At 43.8% G+C, this 27,221-nt stretch overlaps 1 protein-coding gene across 2 annotated transcripts in view; it reads left to right on the forward strand.

Annotated features, from left to right (window-relative positions):
* bbs9 (Bardet-Biedl syndrome 9) overlaps positions 1-27,221 on the forward strand; it is a 245,101-nt gene that overhangs the window by 128,464 nt on the left and 89,416 nt on the right. For both annotated transcript variants that reach the window (XM_033641704.2, XM_033641705.2), the window contains 2 exons: positions 16,943-17,125; positions 25,595-25,844. In XM_033641704.2, coding sequence (XP_033497595.2) covers positions 16,943-17,125; positions 25,595-25,844 — 433 coding nt within the window. The remainder of the gene's footprint in view (positions 1-16,942; positions 17,126-25,594; positions 25,845-27,221) is intronic.

Here is a 27,221-nt window from a genome sequence, read left to right on the forward strand (position 1 = left end):
ATGAACAGACTGCTCAGCTGTTTAAAAATTTTAAGATAATGACAAATAAACCTTTTCAATCCACTAAAATTATATACAGGTTTCTTAAATGTGGGCAAACCGACTAAAAATAGAGGACAGACTCCCATCAGCAATAGAGCAGCAGAAGATGAGCATGCCTTCATGTTTTCTCACTGTGTCATATTGAACATCAGGACTGTATTTGATAACTGACTTAAACAATCCAAACTGTCACCAGTTCATTCTCTCCTGATTGATTAATCCATTGATTATTTCTGCAGGTTTCTGTGGTCCTGGTCTGTGTCTGTGTTTGTTTCGAAGCGGTGTGTGTGAATGGTCATATCTTTGTGTGTGTGTTGGGTACTGGCGCTCAGAGGTTTGATCCAGTGGTGCGTTTGTGTTTTCATCTGCCCATATTTCAGACTCTGACATCTAAAAAAGAGACATATTCATCATGGATGGAGGGAGGCGAGTCTGGAGGGCGGGTCTCACACACACGACCTATCTGTGGAGAATAAAGCTCTTTGTTCGTGACCGTGTGAACACGCGTGTCAAAGAAAAGCAGAAGGCCTCCCTCTCGCAGCCTCGCCGTCCCAGAGAAAACACTAGAGTTAAGCCGGCTCTTTGACAGAGCGGGACAGCCTCATAAATCACGCCGCCGTGTTTTAGCAGCCGTCCGTTGGGCTGAACGACGGCCTGTTAAAGCATCTCTGACAGCCCTGATTGGGGAGGCGGTTAAAAAAGGAGGCTTTGACTTTATTTTTCTTCCCAAAGAAACCCCACACACCTTCTCACTTCTTGTATTTTTATATTTAAGGCATTTAGCTCACACTCACACTCATCTGGATCTCCTTGAAGTGTGTGTGAAACGGTAGAATACGCATCAACCTCTGGATCCCAACATCCATCATCCCTCCTCAAACAACCTCTGGAATCTGATATCTTCTCTCAGCAGAGATTATCAGTGAATTTAATGAGGTGTTTTTGGTCTGTACACACGTCTCCCTCAACACGGCTCATTCTCCTTCGGCCTGTGATTTCAAAACGTAGCATTAAGGAAACCTGCAGCTTCACCTCAGTAGTTTCCTGTAATGTGTTCCTCTGTAGTATTAATATCTTTAGAGAGAGGAGCGTCACTGGATTATAAACAATATACAACAACACACCGAGGCTGCGACTGTGAGTTCACCGTCATCATGTAAATTCTGCAAGGGACAGACAGCAAGCTGCTGATGGACAGGCGTCAATTTTGTCTGGCTCATCTCCATGGAAGCGTTTGAGCAGCAATTACAGTCTTTTACCTGGTGATCGCTGCTGTCATATTCTGTCTGCTCATCTGTCCCTGCAGATAAGGGACAGGGAGGTTTTGAGAGAGAACAAAATACATTTCTGTTTAACATACAGACTGCAGACAGACATGTTTGTGAATAAGGACCGAGCTATGACTAAATAAATCGAGTAGGCCTGATCTTCTTTTATTGTTTTTTGGCCACTTTTCTGGCCTTTATATTTGACATTACACTGCACCACCTACAGGGCAGGCTGCAATAACACAATGCATTCTGATTCCCCTCTATAATCTCTATCTCTACATATGTCTGTATCATGATGTTGAATATTATTTCTGGCCCACATGATTCAAGTAGAGTTTCAACAAGCCTTTTTTTCTCGTTGGCCATTGAAAAAAAAACCTACAACATCAAGTCCCTATTGCAGCGAATTGTAGGCAATCAAAACAGTAAAGTATGCTTTAGTTTGCACCCCAAGCAGACTCTCTAGAAGTCTGCAGAAAATCCACTTTAGGCCCCTTGTGGACTGGATGTATCTTGGATTCAGAGCCCTCAGCACTCTCAGACTACCCGGGAACATGCTCACAATGTCTGTGTGGGGAAGTTCAGGGATCAGCCTGAGGCTGCTGTTCATGTTTGGAGCCTAAATCTAGAGAAACATTCTGGTGCATTTTCTGCTGTTGTTGTTGGACACCTGTGCACAGAGGAAACTTTAGAAACAAGTTACTGTTCTTTTCTTTATTTTCAGATGTGACATCTAAAAACATACATTTCTTTAGATTTCTGAAAGATCTAAAAAGTATAAAAACTGTGTCTTTGACAAACCTTTAAGTGTCAGCATTCGGAGAGTCGTCCTCTGGAGGGGTGATAATTATATTTAGGCAAGGCAGCTTTATTTGTATCACACATGTCATACAGCAGGGCAAATCGAAGTGCTTTACAGAGCAATAAAATATAAAACATATTAAAGGATACAGATTTACAATAAAAGAGTAAAGAGGAAAAAAGATATAAAGGGTTAATGACTAAATGATTTACAATTTTAAATGAATCACCATCAGAAATAGCAAAAGTGCAGACAAGAGGTGCAAAGGTTAAAATGATTGAAAATGGAGTTTAAAAACAAGTTTGTGGTCGTTACAGGGTGGAGCAGGCAGTGTGACAAACGAATGTCTCTTCTTTACCTAAAATGAACCAGAGATGGAAAACAAAGTGTTGAACTGCTCAGTAAAACCGTTTTGTAATTAATTATTTTTTACTTTGACTGAAGCAGGACGGAGTGGAGTGTAGCTATGAAGAGGAGGTCGTGGTTATCATGTCGGTGCGTTCCAGAGCTCTCTGCAGCAGATGATAAACCATCAGAGGTTGGATCAGGTTGAGTTGCCAGATCCTATCGTCTGATCCTCCACTTCTCCTCTCCCTCAACACTCTTTTTTTTAGCTCTTTTACTGTCTCCAACTTCTCCTCTTTTTATTTCTCTACCTGCCTCTCTCAGTCCGTCTCTCCCTCCTCTCCCGTCCCCTCTCCTCCCGTCTTATCAGTGAGAGTGTAGACAGACAGTGTTATCAGTATTGTGTGTGTGTGCGCTTGTTTTGACCACGGACAATAGTGGTTACTGTCTGTCTGTCTGCCTATCTGTCCATCACACACTGGGAGCACAGATGCTCATCACTCCATCATTCGTTCGTCAGATCGCTCTGTCTCCACCGTCTGCTGCTTGTTTACATCCCAAAGTACCATCCACCTCTCTGTCTCTGTCCCTGTCTCTGTCTCCGTCTCCGTCTGTCTCCGTCTCTGTCTCTGTCCCTGTCACTGTCTCTGCGATCAGGGAATGGAAGAACAGAGTAGTCTCGCCTTTAACTCACCATCAGAGGTAGTAACAGCGCCGTACCGGTAACAGTAGTGGTGGGTCCAACAGCAGTGACATCACAGGGTTTCTGAGACACAAACCTGCAGAAAGAGAAGTGTTTTTGGTGAAGAACTAAACACTTGAAATGTTTGGCCTCTGTGTGTGTGTGTGTGTGTGTGTGTGTGTGTGTGTGTGTGTGTTGGTGATGTCAGATAGTGTAAGCTGGTGTCTGACAATTTGTAGTGTTTAGGTGAACTCCCTGAAACCCTTCATACGCCCCTGCAGTGTATGTGTGTGTGTGTGTGTGTGTGTGTGTGTCTGCAGGTGTTTGGCAGCAGGATGTGCAACAGCTGAAAGGAACTTAAACAAGACGCATATTTAGATATTTGGACCTCAACACTCGAGTGTCTTTGCACGCATGTGTGTGTGTGTGTGTGCGCTTTTCTAAGAGAAACACTGAATCTGTTACAGTGGCTCCATTATTGAGGAAATGTGTGCGTGTGTGTGTGTGTGCTTTTGGAAAGGATGTTAATGAAAGTGTGTGTGTGTGTGTGTGTGTGTGTGTGTGTATGATCATGAGTGTTTGCGGGTGTGTTATTGAGTAATAGTGTGTAAGACTTCCAGAGTGTGTGTGTATTGTGCCTGTCCATGTAACTGTATCCATGGGTGTGTGTGTATGTGTGTGTGTGTATACGCATGTGTGTGTGTGTGTGTGTGTGTGTGTGTGTGTGTGTGTATACGCACGTGTGTGTGTGTGTGTGTGTGTGTGTGTGTCTATTAGTCATCCTACACCAGGAAATGGGCTCTGTGATTCCAGCCGTCGTTAAACTGAGATCCTAATTGGCTCTTTAATTAAGACATGGAAACACGGGGCCTGAACACACACACACACACACACACACACACACACACACATCCATGTATAACACATTCATTTGACCCCAACATGAACCTTTCCTCTGTTTTCTTTACTTATTTCTCTCCTTCTCTCTGTTCCTGTGAACTCCTCTCACTCTGTGTCCTTCTCTCTGTTCGTCCGAGTCAAGCTGGGCGGTCTGACCAGAAATTTGTGTCGAGGTATTTTTTAAGATTCTGGCTGTTTCACCATATATCCCAATATTTCTTTATGTTTCATTTTTTTTGCATGACTGAGTTTTTATAGAGGTGTATAGTGTTTTATTCTGCAGTCAGGACAACATTAAATTCCTGTTAAACATTTTAATGTCATCATAAACACTGAAGGCTGTGATTCCTGTTGGGTTGCTTTGGCCCCACGGAATCATCATCAGTCATGAAGCAATCAGAGTGTTTTTAAGTTAAAAAAAATTAAAAAATTATTCTGCAAACTGCATCTTTATATTTATCTCTCTGATTGTCTTTCTCTTCTTCTTCCACTCGTCCCCTCATCCTCCAGAGAACGAGGGATGTGTCCTGCCACGTTGCTTTCTGCCAAACAGACTGCTGTCATTTTCCACTGACACAGATAGTACACCCCTCTGTGTGTGTGTGTGTGTGTGTGTGTGTGTGTGTGTCTGTGTGTGTGTGTGTGTGTGTGTGTGTGTTCATATGGCTGTGTTTGTGTGTGTGGCTTGGAGTTCATCCATGCTGCTTGCTGTGGCTAACTGAGCAGGAAACATCTAATCTGTCGGCTCTGTGGAGCACACACACACACACACACACACACACACACACTGAGCTTTGTTTCCCGCATGTGTCATTTTATCCGAGGATAAAACTCTGGCACCGAATCATTTTGCAGCCGTGTTGACTTTTACTACTTCACTACTTTACTTTGACTTGACAGGAGCTCATTAATGGTTTTGGCTGCACACTTACAGTATGTCTCTCACTGAGTCCTCTCTGATATCTAACCTGCTCTCACCACTGATCCAACATGTTCTGCACAAGTGCTTTGCTGTTTGCTGCCATCAAAATTCAACGTAGCTGTGACACAATTAGAAACATGAACATCAAAATCATCTCGACCACAGCCCAAACAGTGTTCGGATACACTGCAGCGTTCCAAATTTATGGCAGCCCCTTTTACACCGCCTGTACAAGGCAGGAATATCATGTCGTTATTTCACCTCGCTGTGCTGTATATAAGGCACAATCTTGGAAGATCTTGGACAGAGTGGTCTCGCCTTAAAGTCACCACGGTGCATAGTAACAGCACCAAAATTATGTCTGTATAAATGGGGCAGCCGACAGGACGGGACTATGGGCAGGATGGGTGTGATGTTTTGACAAAGTGTTAGGCGTGCAACCCAGCGTGGGAGATTTAAAAAGTACTGTAGCTGCTAGCAATTAGCAGCTAACTCACAGGAAAAGAACAGCAGCTGAAAGTGTCCACAAACAGTGAAAACAGTGAGGTCCAGGAGCTCCTTACCCTCCAAGCAGAGGACGAGATCAGCCGCCATATGACAGGGACACTAAATGATTGTTATTGACATGTGATGTCATTATTGTTTACAAAGCACTGCCAACATGTACAGTACAGGCCAAAAGTTTGGACACACCTTCTTATTCAATGCGTTTTCTTTATTTTCATGACTATTTACATTGTAGATTCTCACTGAAGGCATCAAAACTATGAATGAACACATGTGGAGTTATGTACTTAACAAAAAAAGGTGAAATAACTGAAAACATGTTTTATATTCTAGTTTCTTCAAAATAGCCACCCTTTGCTCTGATTACTGCTTTGCACACTCTTGGCATTCTCTCCATGAGCTTCAAGAGGTAGTCACCTGAAATGGTTTCCACTTCACAGGTGTGCCTTATCAGGGTTAATTAGTGGAATTTCTTGCTTTATCAATGGGGTTGGGACCATCAGTTGTGTTGTGCAGAAGTCAGGTTAATACACAGCCGACAGCCCTATTGGACAACTGTTAAAATTCATATTATGGCAAGAACCAATCAGCTAACTAAAGAAAAACCAGTGGCCATCATTACTTTAAGAAATGAAGGTCAGTCAGTCTGGAAAATTGCAAAAACTTTAAATGTGTCCCCAAGTGGAGTCGCAAAAACCATCAAGCGCTACAACCAAACTGGCACACATGAGGACCGACCCAGGAAAGGAAGACCAAGAGTCACCTCTGCTTCTGAGGATAAGTTCATCCGAGTCACCAGCCTCAGAAATGGCAAGTTAACAGCAGCTCAGATCAGAGACCAGATGAATGCCACACAGAGTTCTAGCAGCAGACCCGTCTCTAGAACAACTGTTAAGAGGAGACTGCGCCAATCAGGCCTTCATGGTCAAATAGCTGCTAGGAAACCACTGCTAAGGAGAGGCAACAAGCAGAAGAGATTTGTTTGGGCCAAGAAACACAAGGAATGGACATTAGACCAGTGGAAATCTGTGCTTTGGTCTGATGAGTCCAAATTTGAGATCTTTGGTTCCAACCGCCGTGTCTTTGTGAGACGCAGAAAAGGTGAACGGATGGATTCCACATGCCTGGTTCCCACTGTGAAGCATGGAGGAGGAGGTGTGATGGTGTGGGGGTGTTTTGCTGGTGACACTGTTGGGGATTTATTCAAAATTGAAGGCACACTGAACCAGCATGGCTACCACAGCATCCTGCAGCGACATGCCATCCCATCCGGTTTGCGTTTAGTTGGACGATCATTTATTTTTCAACAGGACAATGACCCCAAACACACCTCCAGGCTGTGTAAGGGCTATTTGACCAAGAAGGAGAGTGATGGAGTGCTGCGGCAGATGACCTGGCCTCCACAGTCACCGGACCTGAACCCAATCCAGATGGTTTGGGGTGAGCTGGACCGCAGAGTGAAGGCAAAGGGGCCAACAAGTGCTAAACACCTCTGGGAACTCCTTCAAGACTGTTGGAAAACCATTTCAGGTGACTACCTCTTGAAGCTCATGGAGAGAATGCCAAGAGTGTGCAAAGCAGTAATCAGAGCAAAGGGTGGCTATTTTGAAGAAACTAGAATATAAAACATGTTTTCAGTTATTTCACCTTTTTTTGTTAAGTACATAACTCCACATGTGTTCATTCATAGTTTTGATGCCTTCAGTGAGAATCTACAATGTAAATAGTCATGAAAATAAAGAAAACGCATTGAATGAGAAGGTGTGTCCAAACTTTTGGCCTGTACTGTATGTTGTGTGTCACATTAGAGGCTGATACTGTTGTGTTACATGTCATGCCTCTTTTGATTTCATGATGTCATCATGCTGTCTAAAATCACACACTGGAGCCACATGATGCCGCTGTCGTTTTGTTCTGTGTAAAAATGCAAAGAGGGCATAAAGAGGGGACTTTGTAGCGGCTCTATAGCGCCATCTCTGCGTAAAAAGAGCTACTGACACAACAAGTGTGACCTTGAGCAAAGTCCTTTTTTTTTAGTGGTGAGAACATCTGTGTTCTCCTGCACAGCTGAACGAGCCATAGAGGCCTTTTATTCAAACAGGTTTTGTGGGCAAAGATTTATAAATCTGACATTTGGTATGAAATGTGCTGACCTCCATGAATCATGTTCAGCAGTACTCCAGCGTTAACAGCAGGTGGAAATTGTGAAAGCGACAGTTTCACTGAATACTCCCAAACATGGTGGAAAAATCACAGAGGATGGAGGTTAAAAAACAGGCACTGATTATTGAGAGTCAGGCCGCAGGATGGTGATGCTTTTTATAATGTTGGTGAGGGTGCGTAAGATTTACAGCAGGGCTAATTCATGGTGTCTAGCAGTGAGGACTGCAGATTACAACCAGCTGAAACTTCTCCTGGTTAGAATTCCTTCAGTGTTCATTGATCAGGAGCTGAATTATCCACAGAGGTCTCTTCCTCTCAGAAACAAACAGTCAAGGGAGTTAAAACCAGTAAAAACCTCTCTCTATCTAGAGCCAGTGTTTGGTTTGTCCGCTCTGGGCTACTGTAGAAACATGGCGGTGCAGCATGGCAATCTCTGTAAGCAGGGACCTGCTCCCTATGTGGATAGAAATGGATCTTATTTTCAGGTGACTTTACACAAAAGATAAAAGGCTGATTGTATTAAATTATTACATTTAAAATTCATTTAAACTATGTTAAATGTCTTGTTTGCTACATGTTCTTTACTGCACCTGGATTCATGAGTAACAACATTTCATTGACTGGATGCTGCTGTATATACAGAATGACAACAATAAATTAAACTGAATTTATATTTCTGCCAATATATCCTCCTAAATTCTCCTCACTGGCTGGTTTGAGTAAAACATGCAAACGTTTGAAGCTTATCAGACCTTCAAACTGCAGCAGTATGTTATATGATCACAAAGGATTTTACAACTGTGGAAAGTTATTCCAGCAGCAATCATTTTATCCTCTGTCTAGACAGTCAGGAGGTTAACAGCAGAACAATGACTTTTATGTTACAAGTAATCTTGGAGGAAGACTTTTTTTAACTGAGCCCTCTGCGTCGTGCTGTGCCAACACAGAGCTCACACTGAGATAATGAGGAGGCTGCGTTTCTTCATCAGTACAAAACACAGGACTTTGACTTCAGATATGAGCCCTGCATCTTGTGTGTGGTGAAGTATAGACCACTAAATCAACTTCAGCTTCAAGATTGTTTTTTGTCATTTCCACAAACAGATCTGGAAACAAAATGCCGTTTCCATAGCCCAAGGTGTGAACACAAACACACACAGTACAGGATATTACATGGTACGGACAAACACACAGGACAAAAAGATAAAAGAAAAGTACCGTTACAGAAGAAGAGAGCAGGATGAAACAGTGTGGGTTTTTGTCAGTCAATACGGTGAGACAGTTTGTGTGGATATTTGACAATATGGATATAGATATAAATGATGGTGTACAACTGAATTATAAGACCTACAGGAGAATCAGTACATAGGGATGGGCATTTTAAGGAACTTCCATATTCGAGTGCTCTCAAAAAAAAACATCTAACACAAGAATAGCTCTGTAAATTGGCCGTCAGCAGTAAAATCAGGCACCTCTCTGTTGCTGCCGCTAACGTTACATCTCTTAGATGCAGCACTGAAGGACCATCTCCTGAGCAGCTCACCCCACAGTCCGTAGCACAAGCAGCAGCAGCAGCAGCAGCAGCACCAAAAGAGCTTGACTCTGTTCTTAAACCTGTTAATAAGCTTTGGCTAACGTTAGCCGTCTGATGCTAACAGTGAGCTGTTTGGTCATGGACTTTCCACGTCCACATATGACGTCCAAGGTACCCTGGGTGTGTTGGTTGTTGACGTTCTGGGACGCCGTGTCAACTTCAGCCTGTTACATGCATTGTCTGTTTTCAAAATACACTTCTGTTTTCACAGGAAATGTACAGTTTGAATACAGTCTCTTTCAAAATAAAAGCACTACGTCAGTACAACACTGCGAATTAACTTGTTTTTCCCTTCTACAACACAGGTATGTGGTTGGGTTTAGGGGAAAAAACAGGTTGGGCTTTACAATCTCATGCCTCCTGGGTGAAAGTCGATGGTTGTGTGACCCACCGGCCCTCCTACCCGCCATACTTGGACTTCTGCCGCCTTAACTTGTGTTGTCCCACTGCGTTTCACCCTGACGCCCCTGGCTACCGTCAAACATAACGATGACCGGCTGCACATCATGCCGACATGAAAGAATGGCTTTTGTCGTTGATGTCTGACGCTGAAAGTCACGGACCAAGTGCCCGATTACATCGACTTTGGAGCGAGCCCAGGTTAACCAGGTGCTTTGAGCTTCCTAAAGATAACCTTTAAAATGCTAACCATGCTTTAGCAGCCAGGAGCAGATTCAGCAGGGAAAATATTGGCAGTAAACATTTGCAGATGTCTTAACACAGGTTTTCGTTATTATATTAACAACAAATGTAATCCAGGTGGCATTATGTTTCTTCAAAACACATTTCTGTTTTAGCTTTGTGGTAAATAGTTATTATTTTTAGGAATTAGTCTGTGTCAGAGTCCTCAGTCTGGAAAATATTGACTCAGTTCAGCCTGGAAGTCAGAAACTGCTCCGATCAGCGCGTCAGGAGTGGAACACACTGAGATCCTGGGTGGCACTGGTGCTATCACCACAGTCTTGTTATTAACGGTTTCATTTATTGCAACTCTGATGCTCTTTGATGAAATGTTTTTGCAGTGATTTGAGCCATGTGAGAAACAAATGTGAACACACAGCAACAAACTTTCTTCAGCCCGTTCTACGTCCTGATTGGTTCTGTTGTAGTTACCAAACCTCAGGCAGTCTGTCAGCTAAAATTACTTCATTTAAACCACAACCACATCGTTAGCACATGTGTGCGCTCAATCATGCATTTCCATAGATAAGGGTGACCGTGATTTTTGTTTGTGTTTCTCAGTACAGTTCTTGTGGGTTTGGTGCATGTGTTTGTGTGTGTGCGCACATCTCAGTGCATCTGTGTGTGAGTATACAAACATGACTGTTGGTCTGTGTGTGGTTTGTAACTCCAGGAATAATGTCTGTTGGTCTCTGTGTTTGGGATGGATGGATGGATGGATGGATGGAATATAAAACTGTTAAAGGACCGTACAAGTCTAAAACAACAGTGTGACAAAGTTGTGTTCGCTGAGGCTCTGTGACGTGACTCTGTGTCTGTGGGATGTTAACCAGGTTTACGTGTGCAAAACACAGTGAAATGTCCCTTTATGTGTGTTGAATAAAGTCCTGACTTTATTGTGGACACGTCAGGAGGTCGCGACCTCTTCAGCTTCTGCTGCAGGTTGTTTAAGGTCACCATCAGTTCAGCTGCTGGTGAACCAATGTTAGCACACGAGGTAGCAACCCATGAGCAAACTCAGGTTCACCAAATGTGCATGTATTTCTACCACCAGTCCGTGTGTGTGTGTGTGTGTCCAGGCTAAATGTGTCTTTGTGTTCTCTCAGCTGGCATCAATCAGAGTGTGTGTGGAGCTGAGCTGCTGCCAACAATGGAGCCCTTCACTGGACCTGGAGCCTTTTATCAATACACACACACACTTTCAGAGACCCTGAGGGGAGGGTGGTTGGGGTCGTGTGTGTGTGTGTGTCTTGAGGGCAATGAAGCTCATATGGGTGTGTGTGTGTGTGTATTGCATAGTAGAAATTGTGTATGATGATATCAAGAATTCATGTAGTTCTGGATTTTCTGTAGCCGCTTCATATTTCTGCCTTTGTGAGGACCAGTCCAGGGTTTCCCACATGTTCATTCATTTGTGGCGTCCCGCCACGATTAAAACATTTGCCGCCACATTTAGATGTATATTTTTGGACTTGGATTGTTGATTAGTTGTGCCATGGGAATATATATACTGCTGGGTTATTATTTGCTCCACAGATGGAGGGCACAGATGGAGCAGCCAAACAGAACATGCAGTGACAGTGAATCTTAACCATTCGTTGCAGTGGGTCTGAAGTTTAGTTTCACTCATGAACAGCTGCTCCTCTCATCCATTGATCTGATCTGATCAGCTCTGACCAGATCAACAGATCAATTATCCACCCCGCGACTCAAAACTCTACAAACTGCTCCTAAAAGAAATAACAAGAATTCCTCCTGCGTTGCTTTTACGTGTGTGAAAAAGCGTCCAGATTTAGAGAGGAAACACAGACTGATTCAAAGAAACAGAGGCAGGCTGAAAGTTAGCACAACCACCATATGACTTGTAAACTGTGGCGAGGAGAATTAACCTTAAATTAGGGGTATGGTGGAGTTAGATATGTGCTGTGGTGGTCAAGGTTAGATTCAGGGGCAAGGGAAAGTGTTAAAGACAAAGTTCACCGCAAAATCAAAACTGCACATTTTTCCTCGTACCTGTGGTGCTCTTCATCAGTCCAGATAGGTTTGGTGTGAGTGTTGGAGATATCAGCCACAGAGATGTCTGCCCTCTCTCCAATATAATGGAACAAGAAGGCACTCGGCCTGTGGTGCTCAAAGCACCAAAAAAGTACATTTGAAAAACTCAGCAGAATGTGTCTTTCCAGAAATCATGACCCGGTTCCTCAAGATAATCCACAGAGTTTATTGTCAACAGTTTCATGTAGGAACTATTTTCTTTCTCCAAACTACACCTGCCACTGTATCACTGTGCAGAAGGTCCACAATACTGGAGAGAAGGAAGCTCACACCAAAACTATCCAGACTGATAAACAGCTCAGCAGGTCAGAGGAAAGATATGTAGTTTTGATTCTGGGGTGAACTGTCCCTTTAACTCTACGAGTGTCCCACAGTTACAGAAGCAGAGTCTTTATTTGTAAGGATTATGGGTTCAGTGATTAATGTGTGACAGGGTACCCACAGATGACCTCAGCCGTGTCTGAGAGCAGGGGACTTACTGAGGTTACCACGGAAACAAAAGGAAGTGAACTGGGGTGTCAGCTGCGACTGTTTGTGTGAGGCTCTAAGAGGAGGCACTCGTTCTCATATACCTGTATGTTTGTAGTTTAGTGTTATACAAATCAAAAAGGCTTACTTTGGCAATTGCTGCTTAACCCCGACACACACACACACACACACACACACACATCACTTAAGAGTCCTCCATCTCTGTTTTCGCAGTATCAGATGGCGAGCACTGAATCCATTTGTCAAACAAACTGCTGGCGTACGTTGGCGCTCAGGCCTGCTCATCACTCATTTATCTGAACACACACTCATCCATTAGTCCCAGATCTGCTTTCACCTCTTCTTTTTCTCTCCGTCCGCTCATCTCTCTTCCTCCTCCTCCTTCATCTCCCGTTTCCCTCCTCCTCTTCGTCCGGCGTGTCCTTTCTTGTTCTCCTCGTCACCATCCGTCTCCCTCTGTCATCACTCGTTCGCACCGCTCCTCTCATCTCCACTCCTCTGTTGTTGTAATGATGGAGGGATGGAGGGACTGACCCCTGGCTGGAGGTCAGAGTTCACCTGGTCCCACCTCACTGGCTCTGTGTTAAACCCCTGTGAGCTGTGAACTTCAGTAAAACCCAGAAGAACTTAAGCTCCACTTGTGCTGCTTTTTCCCTCCTTTTCATTTCAAAGCGTGTATTCAGTTTCTGTTTGCTCTCCTCCGTCTTTCTCAACTCTGCAATTTTTGGAAAAACACACGGTGAGAGCGTGAAAATGCTGCAGTTTGTAAGTGGAAGCCGACCAATGTAAGGGAAGTCCTCAGAGCTCACGGTGTGGAGTGAGCCGTTTATTTGAACTCTCCGGTGTTTGGTCCTTTTGGTTCAGTTTGTTTTCTCTGTTTAAAAGAAGCAAATCTCTAATTTAACTGAACAGCCTGAGAATAAGACTCAGCAGCTCCTGAGGAGAGACACTGTGCAGTTTGAGCCGACCTGTTTAATCCTAAAACTACTGGAAACAACCCTAAAACTAAAGGGATTATGGGTAGAAGGACATTTTATTGTTAAAATGTGTAAAAGATAATTTGAAGAAAGTCTTCATTAAAAATATTCAGAGCCTGTTGTCTTGAAAGGTTGTTATGAAAAATGTCTACAGAAACTTCTCATTCCTCTCATGCAGCGTAATTCACGCACCTCCCTGACACTGAGCTGTGTACTGAGTTTGTTGCAGACATTTAGTTTCCCCTCTAGAAGTATATTTACTGATTTATTATCAGAGCTAGGATTTTTCAGAGCACACTGAGCACACGGCTCAGCAGCTGAGAGATGAATTGTGCTGCAGCTTTGTACGGATGTTCCCATACGTTTGACACATGACGTCACTCTGAGTATCAGGTGGAATCAGTTGTAACTGTGATGAATCGAGACAAATGCAGCTGTAAACAATGATTCCCATTTATCACAACTCGTGTCTTATTTTGTAGTTTTGCCTGAATATGTAAATATAATTTATACATATTTAAAACTGTACTCACACAAACCAAAAAACACAAACAGGCTGTTAATAATAATCCACACTGTATGTTGTGAAGATCCATCTGAGTTTAACGCTGAGCAGCTGACTGTAGCTCTGCACAGTTTTCATGTATTGACATGTTGTTACGGACGTCTCAGGTGTGTTGTCTTTGGATTTACCTCCACATTAAGGTGTTTAGATCAGTGACTCTCAATGTGTGGTCTGAGAGAAGTTTTCAGATTCATTAAATTATCATAGCACCAAAAAAACCAACAATAAAAAAACTTTTATTTATTTCTTTTACAGTTTTATGGTTCTAAACTAACAAAACTGTAAGTATTTTCTTATGCTGGTGCCAAATCTGGCGTGGGACCGGATGCCATGTGGCTGTACGACCATTTTGCAATTCACAATAAAGATAAAATTATTCACACTGGGATTCTTTGTTGTACTTTGAATGTAAATAAGGTGTCAGGGTGCATTGAAAATCATCAGATAGAGCTTGTTTAGAATAAAAAAGTGCCAGAGGACGATCCTCCAGACCCCCCAACAAAGATCCATGTTAATCCCTGAATGTCTTTGAATCCTAGAAACATCCTTGAACCATATATGGATTACTGAAGGGGCCAACCAGGGGCCCAAAGTAACAGGGGCCGCCCTGGGCTTCACCTGCAAAATGTCACTCACATGAACACGTACTGACCAGGAAGAGACACAGAAAGACTTCAGAGAGATGCAAAGCAACTGAAGAAAGACACAAACTGTGTAAGGAGTCGTGAGGTTTTAGTGTTGAAGTTCTGTCTCTGGTGACTGGACGTGTTTTAAGAACATCATCTTTTGATGAAGTTTTTCAGGGGGAATTCAGACGAATGTAACTGAGAGTAAATCAGACACCTGACAGAGCGCACTGTGACAGTAATGGAGGAGCTGCAGACTTGATGCTCATCAAAGTGTTTACACAGGTTGTGCAGTCGACACTGAGTCCTCTGGGATAAATGGGTGTGTTGTAAAGACTCAGACTCTGAGAACCAGAAGATGATTCATGATTTGTATCACAGGAACCTATTTTGTTTGTAATACGTTTAGTGAATAACGCTTTGTTCTTATGAAATGAGGGAACATGTGCAGCGTTCCTTTGAGTCTTTAATCAGTGAAATGTCCTCAAGGGAAAGTTCCTCAGAATTCTCACACTTTATTTTTAAGGGATGAAGATGGTCGACGTCACACATTGAGCTGCATCTTCAGGTTCTTCTAATCCTTGATTCTTCCTGCTGAGAACACCTGTTTCATCTTATTGAAACTCTCAGAAAAAGATGTACAGGAGCAGAGAACAGCTGTCGTCTTTCCTCTGCAGAACAGGGACTTCCCCAGGTGTTAAAAACACCATGAGTTGGCATCTTTACTTCCCTGATATGATGTAATTCTCCTCTCATGAACAAGTTTCAGCACTTATTCTGCTCCTGGAGTGGAGATTGTTTGTTCACTTTTGTTACCAAGGTCAGGATCAACTTTTAGGAGAAGTTCTCAGAATGATGGGAACGTCAGAGTATCTACAGTTCTGTGAACACTGAGCAAAATTGTTGAGAATGTTCATGTGATATTGTCGAGTGGAGACTGTCTTTAGTCTGAGTGGTTTTGAACAGGATTCATGTCAGTGCTCCAGGGTATCCACTCGGGGCGTCACAATTTTGATCCTAAATCAAAAGTTGATCGTAATGAGCTTTCAGTTTTGATACTCAGAGTCAAAAGATGGCATCAATTTTTTTCAGGAACAACAGGGCCCTCCAACTGTGTTGTGACATTATGTAGTTACAGATTCCCCAGGTTAGATCAATATTTTAGTTTGAATCAAGTTTGATTTTACATTTTCGCTATCAATTTCTCTTTAAAGTATGACCCTGAGTCAAAAAAAGTTTGGACACTTTGTAAATTGTTAATAAAAACAGAATGAAGTGATTTGTAAATCCTTTTTGTCGAAATATTACTTCTTTTCAAAAATATACTTATTACTAAATTAAACTGGTGATTTTCTAAGAAGAAAAGTCACAGATTCAGACCAGAGTCAGGCAGCATGGTATAACAATGGACAAAGTGTGCACAGACAATGTTGAGGTGACATGAATATACATTTTAGCAGGACCGAAGTAACATAACGCGGCACTAACAAGATTATGGGTGATATCGTTACATTTACAGTGTCACATAATGCTCGTGTTAACCACAGACCTTATTTCAGGCATCTAACCAAAAATCCATTCAAAAGACCCACTGAGTTTGAGACGAGGGAACAGGGAGTGATAAAGTGCAAACTCGATTTCTGGGTCTGAGGACTCATTCCCTGTATAGCTTTCACTTTGCACTTTACTTTCCTGAGGGGTCAAAGGTCACAGGCATCCAGTGTTGGTTTTCAGCCTTGTCCCTTACAGGCAGAAATTTCTGGAGATTCTCTGAATCTTTTAATGATATTTTGGGATGTAGATGTGATATCCATAAACTCTTTGCAGTTGCATTGAGAAGCGTTGTTCTTAAACTGTTGTTCTGTTTGCTGACACAGGTTTTTACAAAGTGATTGTGAATGACAAAGCCTTACGAGGCTCCTTTCATACCTAATAATGATACTTCACTTTGTTACCTGTTGACCTGTGGAATGTTCCAGGTGTTTTTTGTGCGTCTCACAACTTTCCCAGTCTTCTGTCGCCTGTCTCAACTTTATATGGAACATGTTGCAGCATCTAATTCAGGATGAGTGTGTATTTACAAAAACTTTACATTTTATCAGTTTTAACATTGAATATCTTTGTACTTTATTTATGTTAAATGTAGGTCCCTAAAAGGTTCACAGATCACAGCATTTGATTTTTATATGTGTTTTACACTGCGTCTGAGAGTTCTGTGTTTTTTCAACTTATACCCTCCAGGTCACGTTGTTATCACCTGACTGTGGTGGTGACTTGTGTGGTTATTAGAACAGACACTCACTGACTCCTCCCTCTTCCAGGTGATAGCACTGGCGGAGGCTGCGGAGGAGAACCGGGCACTGCTGGAGGAGGCGTTTGTCCGTCTGCGGAGTGCCACACACCTGCTGGTGCTGCTGCTGTCGCTGTGGCAGGGCCTGACCCCCGACCAGACGGCCATCCTGGAGGCCACACTGTTGCCGCTGCTGCAGGACACACCACAGCTGGTGCACACACACACACACACACACACACACACACACACATGGGGCCATTAAGACGTCAGTGTCTGTCCATCCATCTGCAGCCGGCTCAGTAAACACAGCCACCGCTTAAACACACACACTCTGAAAACTTTTAAAATACATTAAGTACTTCTGGTCCCTGAGGAATACACACACACACACACACACACACACACACACACACACACACACACACTCACTTTCTGCCACTCAGCACTCACCTGTCAGCACAGAGTGTGTTCTGTGGTACCTGTTTATGAGTTAGGCATTAAAGCTGTGTGTGTGTGTGTGTGTGTGTGTGTGTGTGTGTGCGCGTGTGCGTGTGCGTGCGCGCGCCTGTCTGTGTTTGAACAGACAGTAATACACACACACAAGAGGGTGAAGGTCACAATAGGCCTCAGTGTGAACAGATGACATGTTGCTCTTTAATCAGCCTCTGAGTCACACTGTGAGCTTTGTGTGTGTGTGTGTGTGTGTGTATTTGTAGCTTTGTGTGTGTGTTTGTGTTGTGTGTGTGTATTTGCTGCAGGGACTCAGCACTGACGTGTTGACAGAGTTCCTCCATTTGCTGCAATCAGACCACGAAAGATTTCTCACCCCATAGAGACTCTGAGTGTGTGTGTGTGTGTGTGTGTGTGTGTCGGAGTGAGTTTTTCCATAGCTCTGATCAATCCCCTGAATCTCTCATTACCACTAAGTCTATTTCCAGCCCCGCACACACACTTACACACAAACATCTGCGTCTTCATAAACAACAGCACATAAAATATATTTTTTACAGTACACACACACACACACACACACACACACACACAGATCATAGACAGGAATAGGTTCAGAGGGTCAGTTGATGAGCCTCGGGGGACAGTGTACATCAGTGTGTGTGTCTGTGTTATTTTAAATGGGATTAATGGCATTAGGTGAATTATCAGTAATCAGGGTCACGTCCACAACATTAAAACAAACAGGTGCTCTGATGAGCTATTTTCAGAAACACTGTCCGACACACAGCCATGACTACACACTGAGAGAGGCTGACACACGTTTATCAGCCTGTCAGCACTTTTTATTCTTTTACTTTGTTCATTAAAGGGTCTCTGGTTTATTATAACGTGGAGCTTTGAGAGTTTTGACCATAAATCATGCTAATGTTGGCCTCAGATTGTTCTCTGACATGTGTCCCATGTTCACGTTTAATCAGGCTCACAGGTTAAAATCAGGAAGAACAAATGTACATGCAGTCATAATTCCATGTTTTCACTCCCCTGTCTCTACGTCCCATTTTTCACACACTCTTAACTCTTCTGCATGAAACGCAGAAACACTGAGACACGTAACAGGACACCACATGAACTCAGACCGACATGTCATCTGTCACATTAGCCCAGATTATGTGATTATCCAGCTGAGCAACAAAGAACTTTAGAAATTTCAGAAATGTGCAGCGGTCCATCAGAAAACAAGGTCAGGTTTTCTTTCATCCAGAAACATGATTTAGACGAGAGGAGTTCCTCTGACAGCAGCTGGATACACCCCCGACTCCTTATCTGGAGGAGAAACACAGAAATGTGTAGAAGGAGGAGGTCAGAGCGCAGAGAGAGGAGAAGACATTCTTCCTGTCTGTGCTAAAAGAGGTGGACTGAGGGAAGAGGAGGAGGAGGAGGAGGAGGAGTGGTAGAGGAAATGCATCTGTGTGGCATCGAACTAAACGTCTCATTTAGGTGCAGCCAACCAGAACACCTCTTCCTCCTCCTGCTCTTCGTCTTGCATTCCTTCTCCCTACCTCCTCCCTCCTGGTCCTCCTCTTCTTCCTCTCACCTCTCACCCCTTGCACCTCTCTTCCTCTTTCTTGCCTCCTCCTGCTTTCTCCTCCTCCACCCCACCACCCTCCTCTTTCTCTGCTTCTCTTACTGCTCTTCACTTCTCTATTTAATTTTCTCTCTAACCGCTCCTCTTCATCAGCCTTCTTATCTGTTTCTGCTCCACCCTCCTCTTACTCCTCCCCTCTCTTCCTCACCTCTGCTCCTGCACTTCTTTCCTGTCTTCTCCTCCTCTCTTGCCTTATCTTGTTTTACATTTGTCTCGTCGTCTCCCTTCTCTCTGAGCTGTCCATCCTCCTCTCTGTCTCACCCTCATTAACCATATTTAAATCTCTCCCTTTTGCGGTATACTTTCACCTCCCTGTATCTCTTCTTCTCCCCCTTGTTCTCCTCCTTTCCCTCCTCCTCTTCCTCCTCTTTTTGTGAACCTCCCTCCCTTGTTCCTTGTCCCTCTGTCTGTCCCTCTTTGTCTCTTTTTCCATCTGTCACTCAGCTCTTGAACAGAGTTGCTGATGCTGTCTGTCTGCCTGCTATTCTTGCGTGACCCCCCCGTTCTCCCGCCCTCTGTTTACTTTACCAGAATCCATCATGCAGCCGTACAGCCCGCCTCGCACCGACTTCCTGTACCGAAACCAAAAATGTCTGTACAGTACCTGAAAATGTTTCTTTGGGCCTGTGCCACTGCAGAACTCACTACAGTGCTGTAAAGAGCATTTTTAGAAAGTGTTCTTTACAGTCAGACGGTTCTCTGAGCTTTACGGTGATGTAAAGAACCATTGAAGAGAGAGTGAAACGTCTGTAGTCGGCAGAACTGAAGGATTTTTTTCGGAGCCACACAGGGTCAGTATTGTGTTTCACCAGGTGTTGTTTTTATATGAAACACATCAGATGGATTTTTAACTCAGTTTGGCTCCATATGACCCAACTTTACAAGAACTTCCTCCAGACTCAGCCCAGTGTTCCAAATAATGTCCTCATTGGACAGTTGTGTCCCTGTAAGGCTGCGTTCAGACTGACTGTGGCTCTGCATGAAAAACATGAAGCCCTCATCATTCATTTAGATGGAGTCAGTCTGGCAGGGCAGCGGGGTGCCCACACAGAGGGCTTCGACCAAAAACAGCAGGGTCAGTACCACATCCGGCGAGACTCTGCATTGGACAATCAGATGCATGCAAGCTCACATATCATGGTGATTACACTGTATTTCTGTGGTTGACCTGCAATTGTTGTGACAGAAAATAAAATAGTCACCATCACGGTAACGTTCCAGAGTTGTAAAATGCTGTCTGAGTCTTACAAAACATTCTGTTGTGTTTCTGGCGTCTGTTGTGTCTTATGATGCAACAACACAGGGTTGATATCAGTCTGAATGCCTGCTGAGTGTTTTAGAAGCCGAGCCTCACGGCCAAAATACACAGGGCACCGACGGGACACATCACGTAGGCGGAGCGAAGCCAGGTATTTACCTTCTATACAGACTCTGCAGTGTGTGGTTGCTGCCAGCTTCACTGTGTGTGTACAGAGTTTTACCAAGTGATAGTGCAGTTGGTTGTGCAGGGTTTGGAAGCAGAGACTATTTTAACTAGTACAGAATTAATTAACTGGATTATTTTAACAACAAGATGCATCGATTGATTTATTTTAATGTGAAACGTAGAGCCGAGCTCAGAGAAAGAAAAATAGACCAGCCATGTACAATTAATGTTGAGCAGTGCGGTGTCTGCGCAGGCAAATGCAACTTCCGTGGTCAGTGTAGCAGCTGCAGTTGCTCTGCTGTGGTTATACGGCATGACCACAGTCTTTTCATAGCCTTCACTATACCATAGTTACCATGCACAAATATTGTGAAACAGCCTGGTCTCACCTCCAGGGCGTCAAAATACACTGCTTGGGCAACAGGCACATGACTCTGACCCTGGAGACTCGTGTTTGAAGCAAACAAACGACAATGTCGGTGCAGCGTTTGTGTCACTCAAAGACAGTTGTTCTTTGGCGACCCACCACTGCCTTTCCAGCCATGTTTGTGCTGCCAAAGCCGGGTATTTTCTAATAATATCCACAATCCTTTCCTAACCATAACCAAGTAGTTTTGCTGCCCAAACCTGACCGCTGACCCTTCGTGCATCTCCAAAAGCAAACGTCTGCCAACAATGTCATTATAATAACGACGGGGCTTCTGCCAAAATGGCAAAATATGACGAGCAGGGATGAGGTCTTGTTTGGAATTTGCAGAAAGCAAGATTTAACAAAAAAAAACAAAAACATTGGCATCAAACATAATCAGGGGTTTTGTAGGGATATCCAGTATTAATGTCTCTGTATGGGAGGAGGGTTGATTCAACAGATGCATTCCACCCTTATTCCCTCTGTCCTCCTTCCCATCCATCTTTGTCTCAATGTGCCTTCATCCCCTCTCTTCTGGGTCATTTTGGCACTAAACCATACGGAGAATAAAACACTACACTGCATATTAATAATGTAATGAAAGAATTGTCACCCCAAGGACATCCTGAATCAGCTGTTTCAGACCAGTGACACTTAATTTCATAAAGTCACTGCTGGCTTCATTTTGGTCAAATTTAACAACACAGACCTCTGAGAAAATTAATAATTATTGCACAAGCTGAACTAGATGTTTAAAGTATTAGTGATGTGGAACAATGGGGTTATTAAACCTGTTCATATTTTGAATTAAACTCACCACAGTGCACTTTACATCTCCTCCCATGCTGCTGCCGTTCGTTCACATCACTGGTTTCTTTAGAGCGTATTAAGACTTGTGATTGTCTGTAAGTAAGCATTTACAGTAATTGGTGGTGTTTAAAGTTGATTATACCCAGAAGTTGGACAGTGAAAGAAAGTGTAACCGTTGAATGCTGAGCGGTGCCAAATCCAGCTTTTCAGATCGTTTTTCAGAAAAAGGAATCCGCTGATTTGGTCAAAGGGAAGTGATTGTGTGAAGGATTTTGTCTCCCTGGAGACTGACTGTACAACATTGTTCTCACAGAATCATAACTCTGGCTTCTCAAATGACTTTCCCAGTCAGGATGAGGATGTCAGGACTGAGGGATTGCTGTCTGAACCTTTACCCGTCTCTTTGGGAGTCCTCCAAGGTTGTGTGCTGGGCCCGGGAACATTTTATCCACGGCCATCCAGTAATGTTGCAATCACACCTGGGATTTCCCTCATGTCCAGCCCAATATTCCTGATGCGGTTTGTAGACCGTTAAAGGACCAGAAACTCACCAGACTTAACAAGAGAAAGAAACATTTTAGGTGTGTATGTCTTTCTGACAACAGTGAAACAGTGAAGGTACTCAGGTCGATCAGTTACAGACAGTAACAGCATGAAGTACAATTATGTGTTAAGAGTTTAACTGAGAACTGATCCAGAACTTCCCATTAGAGATCACCAGAACAGTAGAGCTTTAAGTTCAGTGTGTCATACCAAGTGTGCTGTGTGTCTCAGTAATGATATGCCATTGTCTTCATTACTTACTCTCAGCACCTGATGAATGAAATGAACTTGAAACTTCGCTCTTTGAACACATGGTAAAACTTGACAAAACAAGCCTTTTACTCCTAAAACAAACTTTGCTCAGTATTAAATTAAATGTGCAGTTAGTGGGAACTTTGTCTTAATTTATCGCTCTGGCCTCGGCCCAAACCCGCTCTGCTCCACCTTTCGTTGCTTCCTTTCTTCTCGTTCGGGAGGATGAATGTCTGCAGTTCAGGTCTGAAGACATTTAATTTTCCTCCGCAGCATGTGGAACGTATGTGTCAGCGTGTCCACGTGCATGAGCGCGCCAAGTTTCCACAGAAACCTGCAGTTATGTTGTTCCAACTATTTGATAACCTGGTGAGGTATTGTGGGAAGAATAGGTCATCCTCCTCCCATCTCTCCTCCTCCTCATCCTCCTCCTCCTCCTCCTCCTTCTCATTTTCTCTCCTTCCAGTACCCCCACCACCACCACTGCCATCTCTTTTCTTATATCCGCTCCTCCGTCGTCTCTCCACTCGTTTTTTTTTTCTGTCTGCCCTACTCTTTATCATCATCTCATCTCCTCGACCTTCTACAGCCCTCCTTCTTTCTCTTTCTCTTTCTCCGTCTGTCTCTGTGTCTCTCTGGGTCTCTGTCTTTCTCTCTGTGTCTCTTTCTCTGTCTCCGTCTGTGTCTCTCTGTCATCATCATTACAGGGTTGATTACCTGTCATTATGGCTCATTAGGGGCCTATCAGCATGGCGGCAGGCAGGGGGAGGAGGGGGGAGGGGGAGGCGAAGAGGGGAGAGTGGGAGGCTGCCTGTCAACACACACTCACACACACACACACACACACACACACACACACACACACACTCGGACTCACCCATCCAAAGTCATTCACTGAGGCTGGTTATGGGTTCAGGGCTTTGCACAGTGTTGGAATTCCACCACAGGTTACTGAGTACATGCTGCAGAATGTAATTTGTAATGTATTTCAATAGATTACTTAAATAAAGTATTCTAAAAACTTTGGATTACTTTTGGAACCAACCCGTCCTCACTGCGACCTCGTCACATGTCCACGTTTGGTCATGGACTTTCCACGTCCACATATGACGTCCAAGGTACCCTGGGTGTGTTGGTTGTTGACGTTCTGGGACGCCGTGTCAACTTCAGCCTGTTACATGCATTGTCTGTTTTCAAACTACACTTCTGTTTTCACAGGAAATGTACAGTTTGCATACAGTCTCTTTCAGAATAAAAGCATTATGTTGGTACAACAGCGCAAATTACCGCTTTTTCAAAATGCAGGGTTTTTTTCTTCCTTCAACAACAAACACACGTGATTACCTTTAGGAAGAAAGAACAGAGTTTGGCGTTACAATCAAGGGAAGTGAACACCAGCCCCCTGGTGGAAAGTTGGTGGTTGTTTGACCCGTCCACCCTATTTGGACTTTTGCTGCCTTTACATTTGTTTTTGTCCCGTCTCATTCCCCCCTGACGCCGCCAACTGAAATGATGGCTTCTTTTTCATCAGTGTCTGATGCCGGAAGTCACTGACCAAGCGCCCGATTTTGACGACTTTGGATTGAGACCGAGTTGTTGGAATATTTTAAAATCATCTTGCTAAGCTGTCTGGATCTGATATTTTCATGCTGAAAATACACATCAGTGTCCTGGCTACCATTGTCATATGTCAGCTGCACTGCACACACTTTCTAAAAATTGGTTAATGAGAAACGCCTCATATGCATTTCACTCTCTCCTTACAAACTTGCATCGATCTCTGTCCACACTGAATCTTTTAAATATGCACTTTCAGGGTTTCCCACATACCAATTTATGTGTTGCAGCCCGCCACAAAAGATCTGCGGCTGCAAATAGATTTTTTATATTTTTGGAGCTGGACAGTACATCAGGAGCGCTGTTGGAATTTATATGCCGTTCAGTTATTTAAAGCATCACATTGCATGGACGGAGCCTCAGGACATCAGCCGCATTGAAAGTCAAGCTTAACCATTTATTCTGCTGGGTCTAACAGTTTGCATTCACTCGCAGCAGCTGCTCCTCTCCTCCAATAACTTGATCTGCTCTGAACGGATCGATAGATCAATTATTGACCCCGCCAGTCACAAACTGCTGCTCCCTCCAGCCAGCTGACACCTTATGTAGGATTTTGCAGTTAAAGAAGATCAGCCATGAGCTTTCAAAGAGAGCGACAGGAGTAAATAAAAACAGGACGGCAAGCTGGAACGTTCCAGCAGAAAACAGTTCAGTCAAACTGACGCTTGCTCACATTATATTCATTCAGGACACGGTGTTAAAACAAAACAAAAATTGATGAAGTAATCCCTTCAAGTAATCTATTTTTAAAGACAGTGACTGAATTCAGAATACCACCAATTTAAACTGTAATATTTTGTATTTAAATACGTAACGCTGTTAAATATATTCTGTTACTCTCTGACCCAGCGGTGGTTTGAAGTACAAACGACAGAAGGGAAGAGAGAGTGACAGAAGACAAGTTTCTCTGCTCCTCAACTGCCATTTATTACAGCTGTGTGTGTGTGTGTGTGTGTGTGTGTGTGTGATTGAATTGGGCGTGTTTTATTATTTCGTTGCTCTTTCCTAAATGTCAAGAACATCGTTAAAGCATCAAGATTGAAGGTCAATAATTGTTCAGTAAATCTCTTCTGCCTCCTCTTCATCGCCATCATAGCCTCCTTCTCTTTGTCCTCTTTGCTCTTCACTTCCTTCAGCCTATGTCTTCCCCTTTTCCTTGTGCTGTTCTTGTCTTTTCTTCCTCTTGTCCTCCCCTCCTCCCTTCTTCATACTCTTCTTGCCCCATCTGACCTTTTTCATCGATCCCTCCTCTCCTCTGCCCCTTGTCCAGCTCCCTTTTTCTCTTTTAGTTTCTTCTCTTTGTCTCCTCCTCTCTTTCAAAATTTTTGTATTTTCATGACATACAACTTTGTATTAATGATTTTTATAAGGAAAGAAATCCAGAAAAAAACTCTGTGATGTGACACAACTCTCTGCTGTTTTGTATTTTATTGACATGACTGTCACTGCCAAGTTCCTCTACATTTTACATTCTACATATAAACCATCTCCTGTATCCTCACTCCTCCTCCTCCTGTCTCCTCAGGGCTGGGAGGAGAGCTGCGACGCCGCCGTCTCCCACCTCCTGCGGAGCTGCCTGTCGCGGAGCCCCAAGGACCAGGCCACGTCTCTGGCCCAGGCAGGAGGCCCCATGCTGGGCCTGCCCAGCGACACCGCCCGCCTCAAGAAGCACATCACCCTGATGTGTGACCGCATCGGCAAGGGAGGCCGTCTCACGCTGGCCTCTGAGGCCAACGTCCAAGTCCCTGTCCAGATCCAGAACCTGGCTGCTCCCGGTGAGTCAGAGAGGGGGAGGAGAGGGGGAGAGGGAGGTGAGGGAAGGGGAGGGAGGCGTGATTTGAAAGGTAGCACTGCATCCAACGACCTACTCAGCCCAGCTGCCACATGAAAATGTTGGCGTTGTGCATTTCTGCAAACAACAGATATGTTCCATTTAATGTTTCCAAAGTGACGTAGTGTAAGAGCTGACTTTGTCATCAGGAGGTGGAGGGGATGGTTGATGGTGCGACACCCAGGAGAGGCACCTGCCGAGCTGCAGAGCACTGTGCAACACCAACAACAAATCAGTTGTCTCTTAGCGAGTCATCACTGTGTTTCAAGCGGCTTTTTAGCCACCAAATGTGGGCATTTCCTGCTGAGACGGCGCCACCAAAACTCAGGGCCGAATTCACAAAGAATGAACTGCGGCCGCTGATAGCACCTTGAATTGCACTTCACTTGCACCCGCAGTTTGTTCCGTCTTAACGTCCTATTCACAAAGGATATTGCGCTAATGATATACCAGCGCAAACACGGCCACAAAGTTTGGCAGCTGAGTGCAGTTTGCCCCTGATTTGCCCCTGATTGCAGTAAGCCACATGGCAAAGTATAAATGCTGGCCTTGCGCCAAGAACACCGTGGCAGAACAATGGCAGACTTTGTTTGGCAAAGTACTGAATACTGTATCCCCTCATGTAGTGATGTCTGCTGGTGAGTCAGTCTAACATTGTCGGATGGGTTGAGGCTGTGGATTTGACCCAGTTTGACCACTTTATCACTATTCCCTCTCAGTTGTAGCTGTTTTTTCGTTATCTTTTGAATTTAATACGAATTATGGAACCGTTTTTGTTCACGTTTGTTTCCCCCGTTTCGTAAAATAAATTATTGAAAGTTGCTTTTGAAGTGCGTGACAGAAGTGCGTTTTGAGAACGACCGCAGACTGTCACCTGTTCAACGCATCAATATCTTCGGATGCCATTAAAGTAATAATGATTATAATAATAATGTCAAACATTATTTACAGACTGATTTAACAGACGATCACTGCTGCCACAATCACTGGAAAGTCTGGGCGAGAAGCTTCCACAGAGGAGCGCCCAGTTTGCACCAGCTTTCTAAAGACGTTATTTACTTCACTCAAACTGCGTGTGGCTATTAGCGCTGGTGTTAGTGAATTAGACGTTGTTTATCAATGAGGCTCATTTGCATAGAAAGGAGCAATTTTATGCATATGCATAATACCTCATTTAAATACGTGCAGATAACACCGGAGCACCGAGACGCAATCTGCTTGGCAGCGCAGTTAGTGGAGCATTTCACCCTCTGCGCGTGCTTTGTGAATTAGACGGTATCTGTTTGCTCCATTTTTACTGGTTTAGCGGCCACAAAAGCCA

Source organism: Epinephelus lanceolatus, chromosome 10 (genome assembly GCF_041903045.1).
Source record: "Epinephelus lanceolatus isolate andai-2023 chromosome 10, ASM4190304v1, whole genome shotgun sequence".
NCBI classification, from domain to species: Eukaryota; Metazoa; Chordata; class Actinopteri; order Perciformes; family Serranidae; genus Epinephelus; species Epinephelus lanceolatus.